The sequence below is a fragment of the Cydia amplana genome, chromosome 22 (genome assembly GCF_948474715.1).
Source record: "Cydia amplana chromosome 22, ilCydAmpl1.1, whole genome shotgun sequence".
NCBI lineage: Eukaryota > Metazoa > Arthropoda > Insecta > Lepidoptera > Tortricidae > Cydia > Cydia amplana.
The window spans coordinates 7,028,070-7,048,035 of NC_086090.1; the positions used below are offsets into that span (position 1 = coordinate 7,028,070).

At 38.2% G+C, this 19,966-nt stretch overlaps 2 protein-coding genes and 1 long non-coding RNA gene across 8 annotated transcripts in view; 1 reads left to right on the top strand and 2 right to left on the bottom strand.

The window, feature by feature from the left end:
• The window catches only part of LOC134658288 (IQ motif and SEC7 domain-containing protein 1), a 262,519-nt gene that overhangs the window by 86,721 nt on the left and 155,832 nt on the right, over positions 1 to 19,966 (bottom strand). Inside the window, exon 1 of one of the 6 annotated variants that reach the window (XM_063513897.1) lies at positions 18,751 to 19,372. The exons of 3 other annotated variants lie outside the window; for them this stretch is intronic. The gene's annotated coding sequence lies outside the window, so the exon portion shown is untranslated. Of the gene's footprint in view, positions 1 to 18,738; positions 19,373 to 19,966 lie in introns of those variants that run through there. 2 more of the 6 variants (XM_063513892.1, XM_063513893.1) reach the window with 2 other exon arrangements.
• Positions 1 to 19,966, top strand: part of LOC134658330 (uncharacterized) — a 150,729-nt gene that overhangs the window by 78,853 nt on the left and 51,910 nt on the right. The window lies entirely within an intron of this gene.
• LOC134658443 (uncharacterized) lies at positions 63 to 5,738 on the bottom strand. The gene has a single exon (XM_063514123.1). It carries the CDS (start codon positions 5,422 to 5,424, stop codon positions 214 to 216), a length of 5,211 nt encoding a protein of 1,736 aa, XP_063370193.1. The 5' UTR covers positions 5,425 to 5,738; the 3' UTR covers positions 63 to 213.

Below are 19,966 nucleotides of genomic sequence, written 5' to 3' on the forward strand. Positions count from 1 at the left end.
AATTTAAACTGTTGTTGTGAGACCTACTAACATTGACCGTAACCGTAAAATTATTCAACGAACTAACAATAGTTATAAGTAAGTAATTCGTGATATTTGTTCAATTCTTATACGAGAAATTACTTAAAATTTCTGTAAAGTAAAGACTCAAGGGCATTTTTGGTACATAACATAACACAAAACAATCATGCAACAAATAATGCAAAATCACAATTATTGTTCGTTAGCATTAACAGGCAGTTCACACAATTTTGACACTGAACGTTTGGTAACGTCCCCGCGACACCGCACACTATAGACACGAGTCACGCCATCCGGACCTGGGTGCTTGTCTAGCACCCGACCAAGTGACCATTTTCCTGGTGGAAGTTGATCGTCCTTTATCAATACAATATCGCCGAGGTCGAATTCACGTTCTCGTTTTAACCATTTTGGCCTTTCTTGAAGACGGGAGAGATATTCATTTTGCCACTTATGCCAGAAGTCTCTAACGAGTTTTTGGGTGAATTGCCAACGTGATAACCTGTTGGTGTTGATCTCTCGTAAATCAGGGTTAGGTATTGTAACTGGCGCCTCGCCGATCAGAAAATGTCCAGGTGTGAGTACTTCGACATCTGGGTCGGTGGTATCCACAGGAATCAACGGCCGACTGTTCAAACACGCTTCAATCTCACATAACGTCGTGCTTAACACTTCAAAGGTGAGATTGGCGGTGAGTATTCTTTTTAAATGGAACTTTACTGATTTCACACCAGCCTCCCAAAGACCTCCAAAGTTTGGGCTATATGGGGGTATGAAGTGCCATTGCGTTCCATCGTCAGCAAGTAGGCTACTTAACCGCTCTGGGAGTTGTAAATTTGTTTCTTTCCATGCTATGGTTAAGTCTTTGTCGGCGCCGACAAAGTTGCGCCCTTGATCACTCCATAGGTGTGTGCATCTTCCTCGACGAGCAACAAAACGCTTGAAGGCTCCTATGAAGGATTCGGAGGTCATATCGCCAACCAGTTCGAGATGAATGCATTTAACGACCATGCAGACAAAAATTGCGATATAGGCCTTATTAGATTTTGCTCCCCTACCTCTTGACATCAAAACTTGTATTGGCCCAGCAAAATCCACTCCGCTATGTAAGAATGGTCGGGCTTGCGTTATGCGAACTTTAGGTAGGTCTCCCATAATCTGTGTCCGTGTAACCGCTCTTTGTCTGGCGCAGACAACACAGTTGTGAACATGTGCTTTAATTGCATTTTTAACTCTGAGGATCCAGTATTTTGAACGTAGATAGACAAACATTAACGGCATCGTGCCATGCAGCGTTTTCTGGTGAGCATCTGCTATTATTAACAGTGCCAAAGCATTTCTACTATTAAGTATAATAGGATGTTTTCTTTCTTCAGGAAGGTCAGCATTCCTAAGCCTTCCGCCTACCCTGAGAACATTTTTCTCATCAAGATAAGGATGCAACCCTTTTATTGCGCTATCCCTTTTTACATCTTTGCCTTTCATTAGATTGTCTAGCTCCGCACCAAACTCTCTTCTTTGTACTATTTTTATACATCTTATTAAAGCATCTTCGAGTTCTATAGTTGTTAATGTCTTTTGTATGTTTTCAGGGGTCTTCTTACTGTTAAGGAACCGCAAGCTATAAACAACCGTCTTCATCAGCTCTGACAATGTATCAAACTCTTCAAATTTAATTCCAGTTTCTTCACTTTCGATATTCACATTTACTTGTATATTTCTCTTTCTTTCTAATTCTGTTTCTTTTATTTCAGGTCTTCTATATGGAATGTCGTCCGTCTGCAGCCACTTCGGGCCCTTCCACCATTTTTGATCTTGTGCTAGTATTTGTAGGGTTGTCCCTCTACTCGCAATGTCTGCTGGGTTATCTTCAGAGGCAACATGGTACCACCTTTGATTGCTAATGTTGTCTAATATCTCGACGACTCGATTGCTGACAAATACATTCCACCTTCCAGGGTCACCCAATAGCCATGATAGCACTACGGAAGAATCTGTCCAGGCATATATGTGAGTATCTGGTATTCTCATTGCTTCTTTTACTTGTTTAAGTAGTCTAGACAGGAGCACCGCAGCACACAGTTCCAGTCTTGGAAGAGATACTGGTTTCACAGGTGCGACGCGTGTTTTGGCAGCAATTATTCCTGTTCTTATTTCTCCTTCTTCTGTCTCAACTCTGAGGTAAGCCACAGCTCCATATGCCTTTGTGGATGCATCACAGTACCCGTGCACGGAAACTGCGTGCAAATTCCGTTGAGTCGTATATACCCATCGCTCTACTTCGATATCGCAGAGGTAATCAAAGCTTTGACGTAAGTTAATCCATTTTTGCTTAACATCTGCACTAACTTCCTCATCCCAGCTAATACCTTGAAGCCATAATTGTTGTATTAAACCCTTGGCTGGTAGAATTGCAGGAGCTAACCAACCAAGAGGATCAAATAATCGTTGTACTTGAGCGAGTATGTTTCGTTTGGTTACAATTCCAGGAATGGCGGGTAGCTCTAATGAATATTGAAAAGTGTCGTTGCCCACATTCCAGGATAGTCCCAATGCTTGAATCGTTCCATCTAACTTGATATCCATCTTAACTCGCGAGCTTCGCTGTGACGCTTCAATTTGCTCCAGGAACTCTCGTTTGTTTGATGTCCATTTTTGTAAGTGAAACCCTCCTCGTTGCAGTATGCGCTTTACTTCCCGTGCTGTGGTTATGGCCTCATCCACATTGTCATTCCCTGATATCAAATCATCCATATAGAAGTCCTCCTTAATGACTCTTGCCGCATTAGGTTGGTCCTTGCCTTCATCCAGAGCTATCTGATGAAGCGTCTTGACGGCTAAATACGGGGCCGATGCTGTCCCAAAGGTAACTCGAAGCAGGCGATAATCTTTGATGTCTTCTTGTGTATTATTACGCCATAGTAGTCGTTGATAGTTGGTGTCCGACTTTGTTACCAGTATTTGGCGGTACATTTTCTCCACATCGGCCACATAACATACCTTTCTCATCCTCCAACGCATGATGATGTTTCGCAAGTCTTCTTGTAGCTGGGGTCCGACCAGTAAATCATCGTTTAATGATTTGTCGTTGGAACCCTTGGTTGACGCGTCAAAGACGACTCTACATTTCGTTGTCTCTTTCTCCTCTCTAATTATAGCGTGGTGCGATAGATAGACAGCTGGATCTTCCATTTCCTCTTCTGGAACCTCCTCCATATGATTCATGGCTAGGTACTCGTCAAGCACTCTGGTATATTCCGTTTTCAATTGAGGCATCCTATCGAAACGTGATTCTAACTGCTTAAGTCGTTTCATAGCTACGCTTCTGGTATCACCTTGTGTTGCTTGAGGCTGTTTATTTTTCATAGGTAGCTTCACCACATACCTCCCATCTTCCGTCCTGGAATGAAGTGTGTCATATATTTCTTCACAGAGTCTTTCGTCTGCTGTATATGCTCGTTTAAAAGGTGCTTCTAACTCCCACATGTTTTTCACCATATTATCCAGGTCTAAGTGATGATGCATTGCTATTACATCCTCTTGAGTGTTTGATTCATCAATTTCTCCGAAGATAATCCAACCCAGGCTGGTAAGTTGAGCAATCGGCTTTCCTGGTGGACCCTTGATGATTTTTTCTTTTAAGATTCGTGCGTACACTTTCACTCCTAGAAGCAAATCGATTCTTCCAGGTTTGTCAAATGTCGGATCTGCTAGAGGGAGATCTTTCAAATGCGCCCAATCACCGGACTCTTCATTTATAGGTACCCTTTGGGATGGCAGCACCTTTGTTACTCGCGTAGGCATGACATACATCTTTACATTGAGGTTAAATTCATTCTCATATCGTGAAAGAACATCTAATTGGACGGTATGATTGACCCTCATGTTGGTTTCGCCAACGCCCGTAATTCTTCCTCTAACAGATTCCCTCTTCACTTTAAATAGTTGAGCTGCCCTTTCCGTGATAAACGTCGCTTGTGATCCTTTATCCACCAACGCTCGCAGCAGGACCACCCTTCCAGTCGCATCTCGTACCGGTACTATAGCCGTAGCCAATAGCCCAGCTGATTCATCTGCTGCAAAATTGGCCACTATATCTTCTAATTCTTCATCATCGTTTTGGCTCTCGTCGTTGATTTCTTCCATTTTGGCATGTGCAGAAACGTCAGTTGTCTTATTCTCTTCAGTTGCTGACGTCACTCCTTGAAAGTTACCTTGATGGAGGAGTGAATGGTGTCGACGATGGCAGACCTTGCAGGATACCTTTAGTTTACAGAACAGCACTGAGTGTCCTGGCAGGAGACAATTATAGCACAATTTTTGATTCTTAGCAAACTCGCTTCTTTCGCTTGGATCTAATTTCCCAAATTGCTTGCAATGGCATAAAGCATGAGCCTCTTGACAGAAAAGACAATTTTTTTCGGATATAGTACTGGCGTGAAATGCTCGTTCTTTAACAGTCTTGGCTTGCGACGACGCTGCAGACGTAAGTTCCAATGTATGTATTTTATTCTCCAAAAAGTGAAACAATTCATTGATGGTAGGCAGCTCACCGGTCTCTTGCAGGCTCACGTGCTCCTCCCATTGTTTGTGGCTCTCTGGATCCAATTTTTGAGTCGCTAAGAATATTAGCATGGGATCCCAAGAATCAGTGTTAATCGACAGACCTTTAAAGCTGTGAAGGCACTCTTTCATATTGTCAACTAATGTTTTCAACAGGCTAGGAGATTGACTCAGCATTTTTTTTGATGAAAACAGCCTTTTTAGAATTGCATTGACCACAAGACGTTTATGACTGTAACGTTTCTTCAATGTATCCCACGCGGGTCTGTAATTCTTCTCCACTACTTTATAATGCTTCAATGTTGTGCTGGCTTCTCCGATTAGACAAGACTTTAGGTAATAAAACCGCTGTACGTCACTCAATGACTGGTTGTTGTAAATTATTGATGTAAAAATATCTTCAAATGCCTGCCATTCCTCATAAACACCAGAAAATTTCGGTAACTCCAAACGAGGTAATTTCACATCCATTACTGTCCTAATATCTCCAGAACCTGACGAAATATTCATGGGTGTGCCAGCCGGTGTAGGTGTGTTAAAGTCCAACAGGTCTTGAAGCGTAGTTTTGAGATTCAAGTATTTTTCTTCACATTTATCGTAATAATTCTCGACGAAGTATAACAGAGATTGCCTTTGTTCCGTAGTTGATATTTTTAGTAACTCGGAATGTAATTGTTTAAATGATGACCAGTACTCGTCAATATATTGGATGCGCACCTTTACGTAACCAAGGGTTAACCTGTCCTTAGGGCATTTTTTGTAATTAATTTCCGCTTTCTTGATACTGTTGTATATATCTTCTAATTGCACCGAAACTTCGTCGATTGATACTGTAGCCATGTCGATTAACAACAAATAACGTTATAAGTCCCAAAACAACAAAGTTATTCACTCTTATAACTCACGACTATAATAACAATCACCGCCGCGTAGCCGAGAATTCCAATGTTTTTATGTAAACAACTGCACTTTGCACTCGATCCAGGTATCGCCGCTGTCGCCGGCCGGTGATTATCTTATTATTCTTTCGATTCGCATCCGGTTCGATTATGGACCATGTTTCGATAGCTATAAGGTTCTGTATTGAATACTCTCAAAAATTAAAGAAATTTGCGTATGATCACAGCGATGGTTTATTTGCAACTGAACTGGCTTACATAGGCATCGATCTATCTAACGGGAGACATGCATGTGTGTCTGTGCGTATATTTGTCTAAACAACCTATTTTACTGAAATTTACTACGTTTGTTTGTTTGTTTTTGTGTTTGATTGTGGTAATTATACTTAATTGTAAGTATATCTTAAGAAACATGACTAAATAGGTAAGTGATGAAGAAGGATTACATGTTTTCGGGTTGTCTAAATGTTCTCACTGCTGAGGTGAAAAGTTTTATGAACTACACGAGATCAAAGTTATTTACATCTCGTGCGCTTTTGAGTCCCTTACTACGCTCAAGATTCTAAATTAGATTCACTCGCTACGCTCGTGAATCTACTATAGAATCTTTCGCTTGCACGGGACTCAAAATAAGCACTCGAAGAAATATCAAACTTTGATCTCTTGTTGTACAAATAACTATAGATATGTCAAAATTTTTTAATGCGTATGCTTATTACTCAATTTCAGGAGATGATTTTCAGTATAAAAGTATCATACGAACATACATACGTATCCTTACCTAAACTATGTATTTGTGTGCCAAATATAATTGGAATCCATTAAACGGGTTTTCTGTGAAAAAATCTTCATTACTCTTGTACGCGTTTATAATATTACGTAGTTTCTTCAGAAACTCACCTTTTAACTTAAATAACTCCATTACCCTTAGGAAAAGAACCAGAACAATTACGTACCTACTCAAAATGTCAGCCCTCGAGATCCTGCGTCGGCAGCCTTCGTGGGCGTCGTCATAACAGAGCCTTTGCAACTATCGCTTACTGAGAACATAACTTTAGGTAAACCAGTATAAGAGCTACATCGAGATCCTTAATAGCTAAGCGTATTTGGGGATCCAAAGAGTACTGGTTTGTTTAGAGCAGGTGCTTGATAGGCGATGAGAATAACCCTATAACTACAGGGTAGAACTGGAGATGACAGCAAAGGTCGCAGTACAAAAGCAAGGTCCGTTTGTTTAACTTGGCCTTTTCACTGAATTGCGTGAAGTGGTGACATTTTGCGGTGTGATGATATTATGTCACTTTTGGCACACCTGGCTTTCGTGCGAGTTGCGGTTTGCCTTTAATTCCGCATTGCGTTAATCATGTGACCAACGCATTAAGTTCAGTTGTTTTTGTTTTGCACTCGAAGTCTAAAATTTTGCTTCAGTACTCTTTTAGTTTAATTCAGATTCTCTTTGTATTCTCAAAATACAACCTGACTTGTGTAAACATTTGTAAATCACACGTAAATATAACAAAAGAATTGCGTTGCTCAGCTTCCCCGGGATTTAGAGCCACTTTTTCTTTTACATGTATGTCTAAATGCGCTCATTCGTTCCCATAACACGTCTTGACTATGTTCAAACGATACAACACGTTATTTAGTTTACTCGTATCGTGTTCACCTGAAAGTAAACCTTAATAAAATGTATCAAGACCTAAACCTCCTTGGCAACAGCTCAACCATTCATAACAAGCTGGTGTTAGTAAACAAACACATTCCTCTTATCTTAGTATAAAAGTTTCTTCGAGCATCCAAAATATTGCAATGTTTGTGGGGTATCGGTTACTACACATAAAAAGCGGCCAAGTGCGAGTCGGACTCGCCCATGAAGGGTTCCGTATTTAGGCGATTTATGACGTATAAAAAAAAAACTACTTACTAGATCTCGTTCAAACCAATTTTCGGTGGAAGTTTACATGGTAATGTACATCATATATTTTTTTTAGTTTTATCATTCTCTTATTTTAGAAGTTACAGGGGGGGGGACACACATTTTACCACTTTGGAAGTGTCTCTCGCGCAAACTATTCAGTTTAGAAAAAAATGATATTAGAAACCTCAATATCATTTTTGAAGACCTATCCATAGATACCCCACACGTATGGGTTTGATGAAAAAAAAATTTTTGAGTTTCAGTTCGAAGTATGGGGAACCCCAAAAATTTATTGTTTTTTTTCTATTTTTGTGTGAAAATCTTAATGCGGTTCACAGAATACATCTACTTACCAAGTTTCAACAGTATAGTTCTTATAGTTTCGGAGAAAAGTGGCTGTGACATACGGACGGACAGACGGACAGACGGACAGACAGACAGACATGACGAATCTATAAGGGTTCCGTTTTTTGCCATTTGGCTACGGCACCCTAAAAATGAAGTACCGAAAACCATTCACGCCTGAACAAATACACTTTTGCGATTGCTACTATGTTAGAAGATATCCCTTCTAAATATTTAAGCTTTCGGTGCACCAAATCGCTAAGTATTTATTAACAATATCTGATAATAGTGATGATAACATAATGTGAGTGTTACATTTATTCTATGAACAAACCAACACGAACATGCTGCAAAGGAAAATGGTAAAAATGTTAATATAGGTACAAACAGAGTTCACATACGAGCCATACTTTTCGCCAAAGCTGCTAAGTGCGATAATCCATAGGTCAGTAAACTGTACACAAATAGTCGCGTGATCGCCGGAGTATTGTGTGTCGGGCAACCCGATATTATGTGAATAGGAGTTTTAAATGTTCGCTTCGAAAACCGGTCTCAAGTGTTTAAGTGTAAATAAATTTAAATTTTTGAAGGATTTTCTAAAGTGACTTTAGTAAAATACAAATTACGTTAACACAATGAAAGCCATACAAACATTACAAACTAAGGGTCGGCCGCTTGCACCAAACCCTCTGCCACTGTTAAAGCCACTGATAAAGCGTTAGCTAAATTACATGTACGAGAAGTTTCATAGTTCACCAGTTGCTGAGGGACGTTGATCACTTGATCAGTCAACTAATTGTTTTTTTTTATAGTGTCCCACTGCTGGGCAAAGGCCTCTCCCTGATCTCCACAACTCCCGGTTTTATGCTATTTCCGGCCAGTTACTGATAAAGGTTATTGTGGTTGGTTAAAATGTTTTTATGATATAGGAGATAGGAGGCAAACGAGGAGACGAATCGCCTGATAGTAAGTATGTTGTATATAGGGTTTGCAATCCGGATCCGAAATGTATGAAATTATCCGGATCTGGATCCGGATCCGCAGATCTTCCATTATATCCGCAGATATACATTTCGGATCCGTCGTGCAAACCCTAGTTGTAGGTATGTAAGTATGTTGACAGTGTTGACACCTGCAACAGTCAACACCAGAAGGGTTGCAAGTGTGTTGCTGATGGCCTCTAAGATGAGCGTACGCTCTTTTTTTGAAGCTTTGAAGGTCGTATCGGTCTTGAAATACTGCGGGCAACAGTTCATTCCACATGTTTGCTGTGCGAGGCAGGAAGTTGCTGGAGAAACGCACAGTTGAGGACTGCCAACCATCCAAGAGGTGAAGATGGAAATGTTGTGCATTTTCAAAATTTATTTACAATTAGTCGTAGATAATAAAGAATTTTCTCGTTTATTTACTTATTTGTTTCAACCTATAACTGCTCTACCTTGAATCCTGCCTACGCAAAACTGGTGTGAGAAAAATCTGTTTCCACATATTAAAGACGTAGGTGTAAACGTGGCTAACCGTGTGGACAGTTAACGCAATAGCCAATGTAGGCGTACTTAATGGTTAATGATTTAAAATACATCAGCGGCACAGAACCCCTAGTGTAAATTTCATTCGATAGCGTGACGTGCATTGCGTTTTGTCTTGTATGTGATATTGAACAGCGCGCCAAGCGGGACGTTTTGGAAACTCAATATCCCATACAAAATGACACTTAGAACGCGTATCTACGTCGCATCACGCTATGGAAGAATTTTACACTTGGGTGTACAGATATAGGACAAACTCCACTGCGCATCGTGTGACCCCATCTTCCAAACAAGGTTTGGTTTTGCGTCACATTAATAGAGTGTTTCGTAATCGGTATAACAACTGTTGTTGGAATCGCCATTGCCGGGTACAGCGAGGAAGATTGATTGACCTACAGATCTACCACTTAAGGCTTCGTCACACAGGCGCATTTTCCTGGCGGGGCGTGAGCGTTTTATATGTAAAAGCGGCGCGCCCCGCTCACGCCCCGCCCGGAAAACGCGCCTGTGTGACGAAGCCTTTATTTCGGAACGTTGGTAAGAGTTGAGCGGTGATTTTCTAGTAGAAGGTAGCAAGCTTTTGGAACTAAACCTAGTTTTTTTTTACACATTTAACTTTTAAACATAATACAAATCAAGTTCATGTAGCCAGACCTTCAACCGGTCTGTAGCTGACCATAATAGGTAACTTGTTACCAACACCTCAATTAAACGGTATACCTATAATAACAAGCAAACAGACAAACAATTAAACGGTATACCTATAAGTAATAACAAGGAAACAATGCTAGAATTTCACTAGACAAATAGAGCAATTAATACAGTCGCAGACACGTTCATTGTTCAAATGACTGACGGCCCGATTCGGATTTTGTAATAGACATCTGTTAGATATCTTTTAGACATCGCCAAGATACGATAACGATATGTTTAAGATCTAACCTGTCAAATTTGACATTTCCGCGATTCTGGAGATACTCTTGAACGATTTCCGCAAGATATTACTTAGAGATCTAATTCACATCTAATAGATTTCTAACACGATCTATCGTAAAAGTGACATTGGTTGCCCGAATTGCGCTGCAAAAGAGAACTAGTTGAAATCTAAACTATAACGTATCTAGAATGGATCTAGTACGAGTCGTCTCTTGTGAATATCTTGAAGTTCGAATACGGCAGTGATTGTAGTATCTCACGTATTTGCCGATTACGCCCGAAACAAATTCTAACAAAAGGTGTTGAGCTTTAACGCAAACTTTCTTCGAGTTTCTATCATTGTAAAAGAAATATTGTTGAAAACAAAACAAGTTTTCCAAAAAATAAACCAAGAAGCGCATTGAAATTTTTTTTTAAATGATTTCTATTCGGGCGGAAATAAAACCGTCAACTTATCTTAAAAAACCAAATGAAATAACCCTCTTTCAAAAAGTAAATCCATTTTGTCTGTCACGCTCGTTCAAACTTGTCTTAATGAAAGGGAAATGTCACCAGCGATATTACATTTTTTAAATCTAATTTTGGTCTGCCCAAGTGACTAGTGTCAGAGTAGAGTAGATTGAAATAGTAGCCCATCTACAAACAATGACGCAAATACAAGTGATCTTACACGCTACAAGGACACAGCTAGTTTGGATTAACTTGATTTAGCAGTTGCAAACAATCTTTGCTTTCGAGATTGTACGGTTCAACGTCAATCTGTAAATGATCACTGATAATTTACTCTATTTATTCCTTATTCTGTGTATAAGTATTAAATTCAGGAGTAAAAGGTCGGACATCTTTATACGGAGTAGGACTCCAGGGAGTTGGGAGCGGCCATCTTTAATTAAGGAGCCGGTTGCCAAAGGTTTGATTTGCTAGATTAACCGGTGCCAACTGGAAACTGGACTGAACGGAACTACGGACAATACTAAATATTAAACAAAGAGCAGCTCGAACGTTTGTGACTAGATGACATCTTCAGGATACTTAAGCTAAGCGATAACCTGACGAGATAACTTACCTATCCTTTTTCTTTTTAGTGCTGGGTAAATGAGACAGACATAACACTTATGACAACTGCACAGGTCATATTTATAAAACTCTTCCGAAAACCACTTTTCCACTTCTCAAGATTATCATTATTTTAGGCATTCTATGAAAATTCAAACTGCCAAATATACAGCACCCAAGAAGAATAATAACGCCACACAAATAACCCTAATCCAGTACAAAACGTGTCAAAAAGGCATATCCGTGGTTCATCGCTCGCTGGATAATAAAATGAAATGCGTCCCCGGACGGCGGTTGAGTACATAGGTACATACTCGTATATATTAGGTATTATTCCATTCACTCGCCGAGTTTAAAAACGCAGACCGACCAGTATACGTACGTTTTCAGATTACTCTTAATTGTTATGGATATGGAGGTCACGGTTACATTAGTTTGTCTAAGCGTTCGATTCGCCGACGCTCGGTAAGCTATGACAATCAGCTAGGGTGAGCCGCACGGCAGCAGTAATTAGTGCTAATTTAGACCGTATTACCGAAGCGTACGGTGTATTAGGAACAGTACCTATAAAGTGTCACAGTAGGTTCCGCGATGTTTTTAATAATTGAGGCGATATGAAGTGATGAAGGCATCTCAAGAGGGAAGTTAGGCTTCTTGGATGCTACGCTGACCTTTGCACCGAATAACTTTTATGTCTATTATTTCAAGTAAGTATTGAGACCAAAAGGTAAATTTTGTGAATGTGAATACATGCAATCGATTCGAATTTAAAGTAAAACAATACGAATATACATATTTATGGAAACAATACACTTGACAAGTTTATTTGAAGTGTGTTAAACAAATACATACTAGTATATCCCAAAATGGACGATATCACTGTCACATAGTACAGAATATCCCCCCAGCTGTCGTTTTCGTCCCATATAACGCCTTCAGAACACTTACTTCATTAGGCAGTTTGACGCGAGCCGAATTATAATCACCCCGCCGGAGACATGGACGTAAACAACATTTATACAACAGATACGCCACTCTTATACGACAATTTACAGTGCACATCCTTTATAGAGCACACATAAGACTTTACATGGCAAAAATAAACATCATTGTTTTGAATTTTTTTTTTGTTAAAATGCAGAATTTTTAGTACTTTAAGGAAACGATGAGGATTGAATCGTGTGTTTTTGTAAATTCTGACTATTATAGAGGGTTAAGACAAATGGAACAGTGAAAGAAAATCGGAACCATGTTGTTTAGGAACTCTATAACAAAACATGCAATGCATCCATGCCTCAATTAGTTTGGTATGGTTGAAATCGTCTTGTTAACGAGAGTAGAATATTATTTAAAAACAGTATAGTCGGAGGCTAAAACTTTTATCTACTTATTGTTATTAAATAAAAGCCTGTTGATATATTAAATGTATTAAAAACGTATTTTAAGCGTTAATGTCTGTCTCACGGAAGTTTTGTTATTAAATAATTCTTATAAACAATAAATAAATTAAAAAGGCCTTTTGAGTTACATATCTGCTCAATTCATAATAAATATGTTATCTGTGACCTGTGTTACGGTTACGGGTAGACTTGAGTGCCCCAGATAATGCAAGGGTTGCCTTGGCCATAACAATTATTATGTACAAATAATAATTGTTAACAAGATAGTTATTTATTTGTGTAATGTGAAAATTTTGAATTTCGCAGAGATGTATGTGGAAATAGTTAAAATTATCAACCTATAATTTTGACAGACACATTCCAATGGTGATAGACGTCTACAGCTGTACCGAAATCTTCTTCAAGGATCTCCACCGTGATGCGCTGTCCTCATGACATTTTTCCATAGGATCTTAGCCAAATCACCGATCCACTCTGTGGTCGCTATTTGAAAATAATGTACAATTTCGGAAGACATCAGAGGCATTGAAGAATTTAGGCAGTAACATGGGTCCTCTTCACATCTAAATCCGGCATAAAAACATCTCCAAAAACGAATCCTGCAAGAAATATGAGGTCTAAAAAAAGCAATTAGATAGCGTATGCTCAGCAGCTTACGTATAACCATCAGCATGTCATGTATCCGCAGATCTATTTAGCCAATATGGCACAATTATAATGGAAATATCATTCACCTTAAGATGATATTACAGCGTTAATACAAATATACGAAACTAAAATGAGAAATATATTATCCAGCGTCGTAAGTTACCAGCAATATCGTAAGATGCATTAATAAATCACGCCTAGCCGCTGACATCTGCGGTGGTACTAGTGTAAATCACGCGGATTTTCTACTGTTCACTGGGTGAACGCTTTATGATTCAAGTGAGGTATACCGGATTTACATCTCCCTGAAATTCGGAGTGTGCCGGGTAGACCGCAGAGTAAAACCGCTACTCTGTAGTGTTGTTTGTAGTTGTGGGTAAAGTAGACAGAGCTCCTAAGGATTTATTTACTGTGTTGACGCAGAGGCATCTGAATTTCCTTAAACTATCTACGAAGCGAATTCAAGGATATACTTTGAGGTTCTTTGAAGGGATACCACGACCCTTCAAAGGACTCGAGCCACAAACTTTCTAGCAGATATAGTCTAGACGAAACATCGTTTAGTAAACGGAAATCCATACAAATACAAATTTAGCAAACTTGTGCCTTTTAAAATGACGTTACAAGGAGGAACCTGAGTTGACTTTTGATCTTTCATCCCAAAAACCCCATAACCTCTAAATAGTCTGCAAAAACACGCATACATCTAAACTGATCTAAAGTTTCAAGAACCTATTAACGTATAAGAAGACGCTCAAAATAGTATCCTTCATGAAGCACATAAATGCATAATGATTATAAACATGATACTCAATATGGCACCTGCAAGAACAAAACAAGAGGTACGGTAAACTCAATGGGTGTGTAGTGTAACCAGGCGTTTATTATTATGATGTGACTCATAGCTTCTGATAATTTGATCGCCGATTGTCTTCATGATTATACTTATTCAAAGGGAAGCAATATAACCATAGGGGAGTTTGTTTTTACATACAATCGAACATTAAATACAACACTGACGGAGAACCACCTCTACTTTACAATGTTCGAGATGCATTAGTCATCTTGGAAGTCTCCGTCTAATGCAATTCCTTTTTATTAGCCTAGCCGTGTCCCAATGCCGGACAAAGGTCGTCGTTTCCTCCATTCGACACTGTCGATAGTATTTTTCCACTATTTCATGAAAAACGAGTACAATATTACGGATGTTCTTTCGAAATCTAATGGCGATTACGTCCTCAGTTCAAAATTTACAGCAGCTCCAATGGTAGCGCATCTTAAGGGATATTTCATCCCGTGTTGCAATGGGAAGGAAATATCTCTGGCCACCACAATGTCAACAATAGTTCGTTAGTCTGATATTCATGGTAAGATGTTGACAGCCAGTCTAATATTGTAGTCTAGTTATGGTCGCTGACGGACATCGAGCAAGAAGCAGTCGTTTTAGTTCAGTATCCCGTATACGGAGATAAATTTTACTATATTGTAAACCCTACACATAATTTACTTTGTTAATGTTTGACTCGTTAAAGTATCGTGCACGATATTTCAGGAAAGCTATTATATACAAGCCTGATGGTTCTAATTTTCATAAGCAAGAACTTGTGTGTACTAGAACGGCATTACTGAGCGTATTAAAAAGCTATCACGTTTTTGCCTTATGAGGACTAAGCATACTAAGTATAAAATAGATCTAAATAACACATGAATACACAGATAGAGTTTCATGAGAAACAGATCCAATTGATAAGTGACCCTATTCCCAAGTTAGATAAAAGATAAGATATCAACGAACTGCATCACAGACTACTCACTGATCACACAATTTAGACTAAATATAATTAAAAATGTGTGTCGAAAAAATAAAGATGTATCACGTTTTTGTGCATAGATAAAAGCGGTCAAACTCCAACAGTTCAAAGTACTTAGTTTTTACGGCACGTATTAATGCACGTATTTTGTTTTAAAGTTTTCTTTACACGATTCAGATCGCGTTTAGGAGTTCATTCTGAATAAACCGTAGATATGTAGGAAATTATTAACCTGAATATTATATAGTTTAAGAACATCACGCGATACCAAATTAATCCAAGCACTTCGGATAAATAAATCTGGAAATACACGGGACAACATTTACACCACTTTGATATTAGTTTCTTTTATAAAGTTCCGGATTACCTCAGGGAATTTCCTTTTTCCCTTTCGTTTGTGAAAGTTTTTGGGATTTCTATGGAGCCGCGTCTGTTGGCCGGTATAATTTGTTACGTCGGTAATTACAAGAGTTGTTTTGTTTTTCAGAAAACAATAGTAGGATTTTTTTGGCTGCTACGACGTAACACAAAAATTATATAGGTATATTAATGTAGGTATTGTTTATTAAGGAGGCTATAATTGTATAAACCGCTACATTTTCAGAAACTCAATCTCAACCATGTGGTTAAATAATCAGCTGTCAGCTTGTGGTCAGATACGAGTATACTCGTAGACTACAATATTGTATATATTCGTTATTATTTTTGTTGTAACCAATAACAAATCAATTATCGATGAGAGTTCATCAACCACCTTAGTAAATATCTATCGCTTATTTGTGATTTAAATACAGACAAACTTGATATGCTTTTAAAATTTTAGCACTTGAACGAAAATTGTCATGTCAAATTTTATTTTTGTCAAGAGTTCCTTTTCACAGCGACTATATGTCAATCTCGGAACTAAGACTTTTACAATCCGCGAGCGTCACTGAATGACGCACAGATAAAAAAAAAAGGATAAACCGGTTAAAAATAAGCATTCAAAGGTATATTCGTGTCATTGTGAAAACAATACATAACGCCTTCCGTCTATATAAATAAGGTTGAAGGCTCGCGACTGATTGATGATTCTGTATATTTCAGCAAAAACGCTTCTAAATTACTCGTTTTTGGGCAAGAACGTTGTGCAAATAATCGCAATTTCAATGAGACTTTTAACCTTAACAGACAACAATGTATCGCCGTCTGCGAGTTAACTAAGTCTCTTTTTCAAGTAATTTGTGTTCTTAATGAAACGTAATCGTCTAATTACTATTAATTTATTAATGAGAAATACTTGCTTATCTAGCCTTAAATAAACGTCATTCGTGTACCCCTAATTTTTTACTTTTAGAGAACACATCTTTAATTCAATGAGACTAGTCTAGAACAAGATTTAGAAATGTTTATTTGATGTATAATTTTATTGTCTTTGTCTTGTGGGTTTATATATCATTAGTAATAAAAACCCGGAACAGACACATGATTTGAATCTTTTTTATAATATTGATTGTATAAAATGTACAAACCATGTATACGGCAAAAAACGAGTCATCGAAGCATTACACTGCTAAATAATAAAAACATTTCCGTCAATCATTGATTTCATTGAAGACACTGAAATTTTTTGGCTGTCGATATCGCTTCTATTATTAATCACAAAAACGGTTGTACCACGACGAAATTGATCCAGTGAAATAAGTTGAAAAATCTGTTTCGAAGAAATAAACAAACATTTAAAAATAATGTAAAGGAGGAAAAAGGCCGACGAAGTGGTAAAATGTGAAATCCATCAAAACAACCAAGTTTCGAAACATTACAAATCATGTGATTATAGCTCGTATTATAGCCTTCAATATACCTACTTACTGCACGTTTTATAGCAATGTTGTTATATGAAATCAGCGCAGCAGCAAATCAACAGGAGACCTAAGCTTCATAGATTATGGACCAGACAATAGAACAAACTCAAATTATGTCACAATGTAAATATTAGTAAAACGTTTACTGACGTCAAAAGGATTGCCTCACTGTAAACTTAAGATGATGTTATACCGTCTGCAAATAAGAAAACTTAGATTTGAAAAACATCATAAAGGAAAAGATGCTTTGAATTTCTACAGAAATTGCACTGCAATCTAACTTATTGCGAGAGGTATTTTTACTTTATTTATTCCAGGTCTATTTGAGATTTCTTGCTCAATTAAAAACTTGCAACATTGTTTTGATATCGCAACGTTTAGGTCAAGTATTTATATAATGTGGTCACCTTTGAATGAATAAAAAACCTATATAGAAAACAGACAGGTGCAGTCTCGAGTCTAATTGCGTTCATTGCAACACAGCAAAGGGCAGATGTGATATTAAAAGGTAATTATGCAATTAAAACAAGGTATTGCAAAAGTGTTTAAGAATTGTTCTAGAGTTGTTATAAGAAATGGGCCGAGAAAGTGTCTTAAGAGGAAAGGCAACAAGATTTCAACATCCGCAAGACGCGGCTAGTAAATACGCTGAACACGTCTTTCAACTTTGCGAACACGGAAAAACCGAAGGTAACTTAGGTCGAGATGTAGCCGGAATGATGCAAATCTGGCTCGTGCTCACTTGACAATGTTCCAAATCACTAAAAAGCTGAATCGGCAAAACAATTGTATCGTATAAAGTTCTTGGAAACTTTAAATCGGCGTGAAAAAGTGGGTTAAGAGGAAAATGATGATCAAATTAAGCTGGAGATAATTCAATGGGAGTTGTCACGTGAGATAAAGACATGAATTTCCATCATGAACCAATTTCATGGTAAACTTCTTTAAACTTGTTTCAAGTCAAGGTTTCGCAAATGTTGCGTTCATTTCAGCAAATAACTGTAGCGGCTGATTCTAATTCAGACTATACCGTGAAGCACTACCGTGACCTAACTTCCTAGTATTTTTTGTTGTTGTCATCTCGCTTTTAAAGTTCGAAACGTCTCGAATATATACGATCCCGCATAGGATCTGTAGAGATAAGCGGCGTGAGAAAAAGTCAGAATAGGTTGCCTTATCAATGCGATAGTGGAAATATAAAATCAACATACGGATGATTCAGCGGAGATGGAGTAAATTGTAATTGTTATGCTTATGATTGGCGACGTACAGTGGCAATGGCAACCATTCGTGATCAAAACAATGCATCCACGGCATAGACGCGTGATAGCTTGACGACTTTAATCATTGTACGTGTAATAAGCGAAATTCTTGCCATTGTGGAGATACAAACGAAACAATGGATTTATTAAGATTCCAAATAATTCCGGTCTCACTTCTATAAACTGTAGACAGATCTGTATAGGTCTAATAAATTGTGAGACGCCTACTCAGATACCTGTTATGAAATTTATGACTAATATTTTCCAAGGTGATAGCGATAACATTTATATGTCAAATATTTTAATATGTAAATATTAAATTTATGCATGTGCAAATGTCGTGGGATCAATCAAATCAAAAATTTACTTCGTAATGCTAATGGCATGTGTAAAAATTTAAATTAAAGCTCCTTATTTTACTATTAGAAAAATAGTTGATAAAATAGCACTAGATATAGGTAAACGTGATTCTTGATAAAAAGGCAATAATAATTAGTAATAATTACAGCAATGCAGACCTTTATAAAAACGAGTCAAAGCGCGTGACGTTCATCAAGGATAATCACTATAGGATCCTGTAGTTTTTGCACGACACTAAATCTCAAAGTCCATATAATTGTAGCACAATATTTGTTTTTGCACTGAGTACACTTCACTAGAATCAGCACCGTGACGCGGCGGATCGTCAAATGTTTATGAAGGTGTGAAAAACAAAACACGTGCGGTCCGTCCGTGCGGCCGTGAGCGACTGACTCCGCGCATGCGCCACAAGCGCTTCCAGCCTTGAGGAAAAGCAACACTCCGGCGCATACAACCTGTCAACTGAAACACCTCTACCTGCAACAAGCGCCGCAGCCGCTGAATTCTCAAAAGAAATGCTTTCTACTGATGGTCAGTTTCTAACGACATGTGTTGATTGATAGGGGAAAACTGTCAAGTGTTCAATCTTTACAAGCCTCAAAAAATGTGAATATGATAGCGATGTTCAGGAAACAAGTTCCTCCCCATCTGCCCATCCTGTTAAAATCGCGAAGCCTCACAAAGTATAACCGGGCCATCTGTCACACTTTGCGTGTATGCGGCTTGTACGTCACGCAAAACAAAACACCTGTTGAACAGAAATAATAGGAGTGATTCAAGGTGATTTAGTATGCTACGAAGGTCAATGCCATCGTTATGAAGATGGTATTGTCTTGGATGGAGGTAATAATTTATGGTGAAAGGATATTGATGGAACGGTTTGTGTGATAAATGTGGTAGATTTGTAATCGTTTAATGTTAATGGATATCCTTTGAGGATGTTCCTGGTTTAAGATCAAAGCAAGTTTCAACTTAGAACCATATGGTGCACTATTGAGGCTATAAATAATTAGAATGTCAATATTTGGACCTTGATTGAATTTACATTACTACAAAAAAAGAATTTAATCCGACAAATTAAAAACCGTTATCTCTTTCTGTGCAATGTGTTGATACAAAGTATGATAGTGATAGTACTATAGCAGGTTCTTTAGTACAGAATATAGATCAGTATATCAGTAATGTGGTGAACGTGGTGGCAAGGCCGTTGAGAAACCGGTCTGCCTGATGAATGCTTTATCGCTCTTAATTGTGTACCAATATAACTATTGTGCATCGACAACTTGAGAAATATTGTAAAGCGAGTAACGCAACAGCGTTGCGTGTTGCGGGTTATCGTAATTTGTGTTAACCTTAATAAAATGTGCGATTGGA

Excerpts from the sequence above, each read along its gene's own strand:
- LOC134658443 (XM_063514123.1), bottom strand. The coding sequence starts at position 5,424 with ATGGCTACAGTATCAATCGACGAAGTTTCGGTGCAATTAGAAGATATA.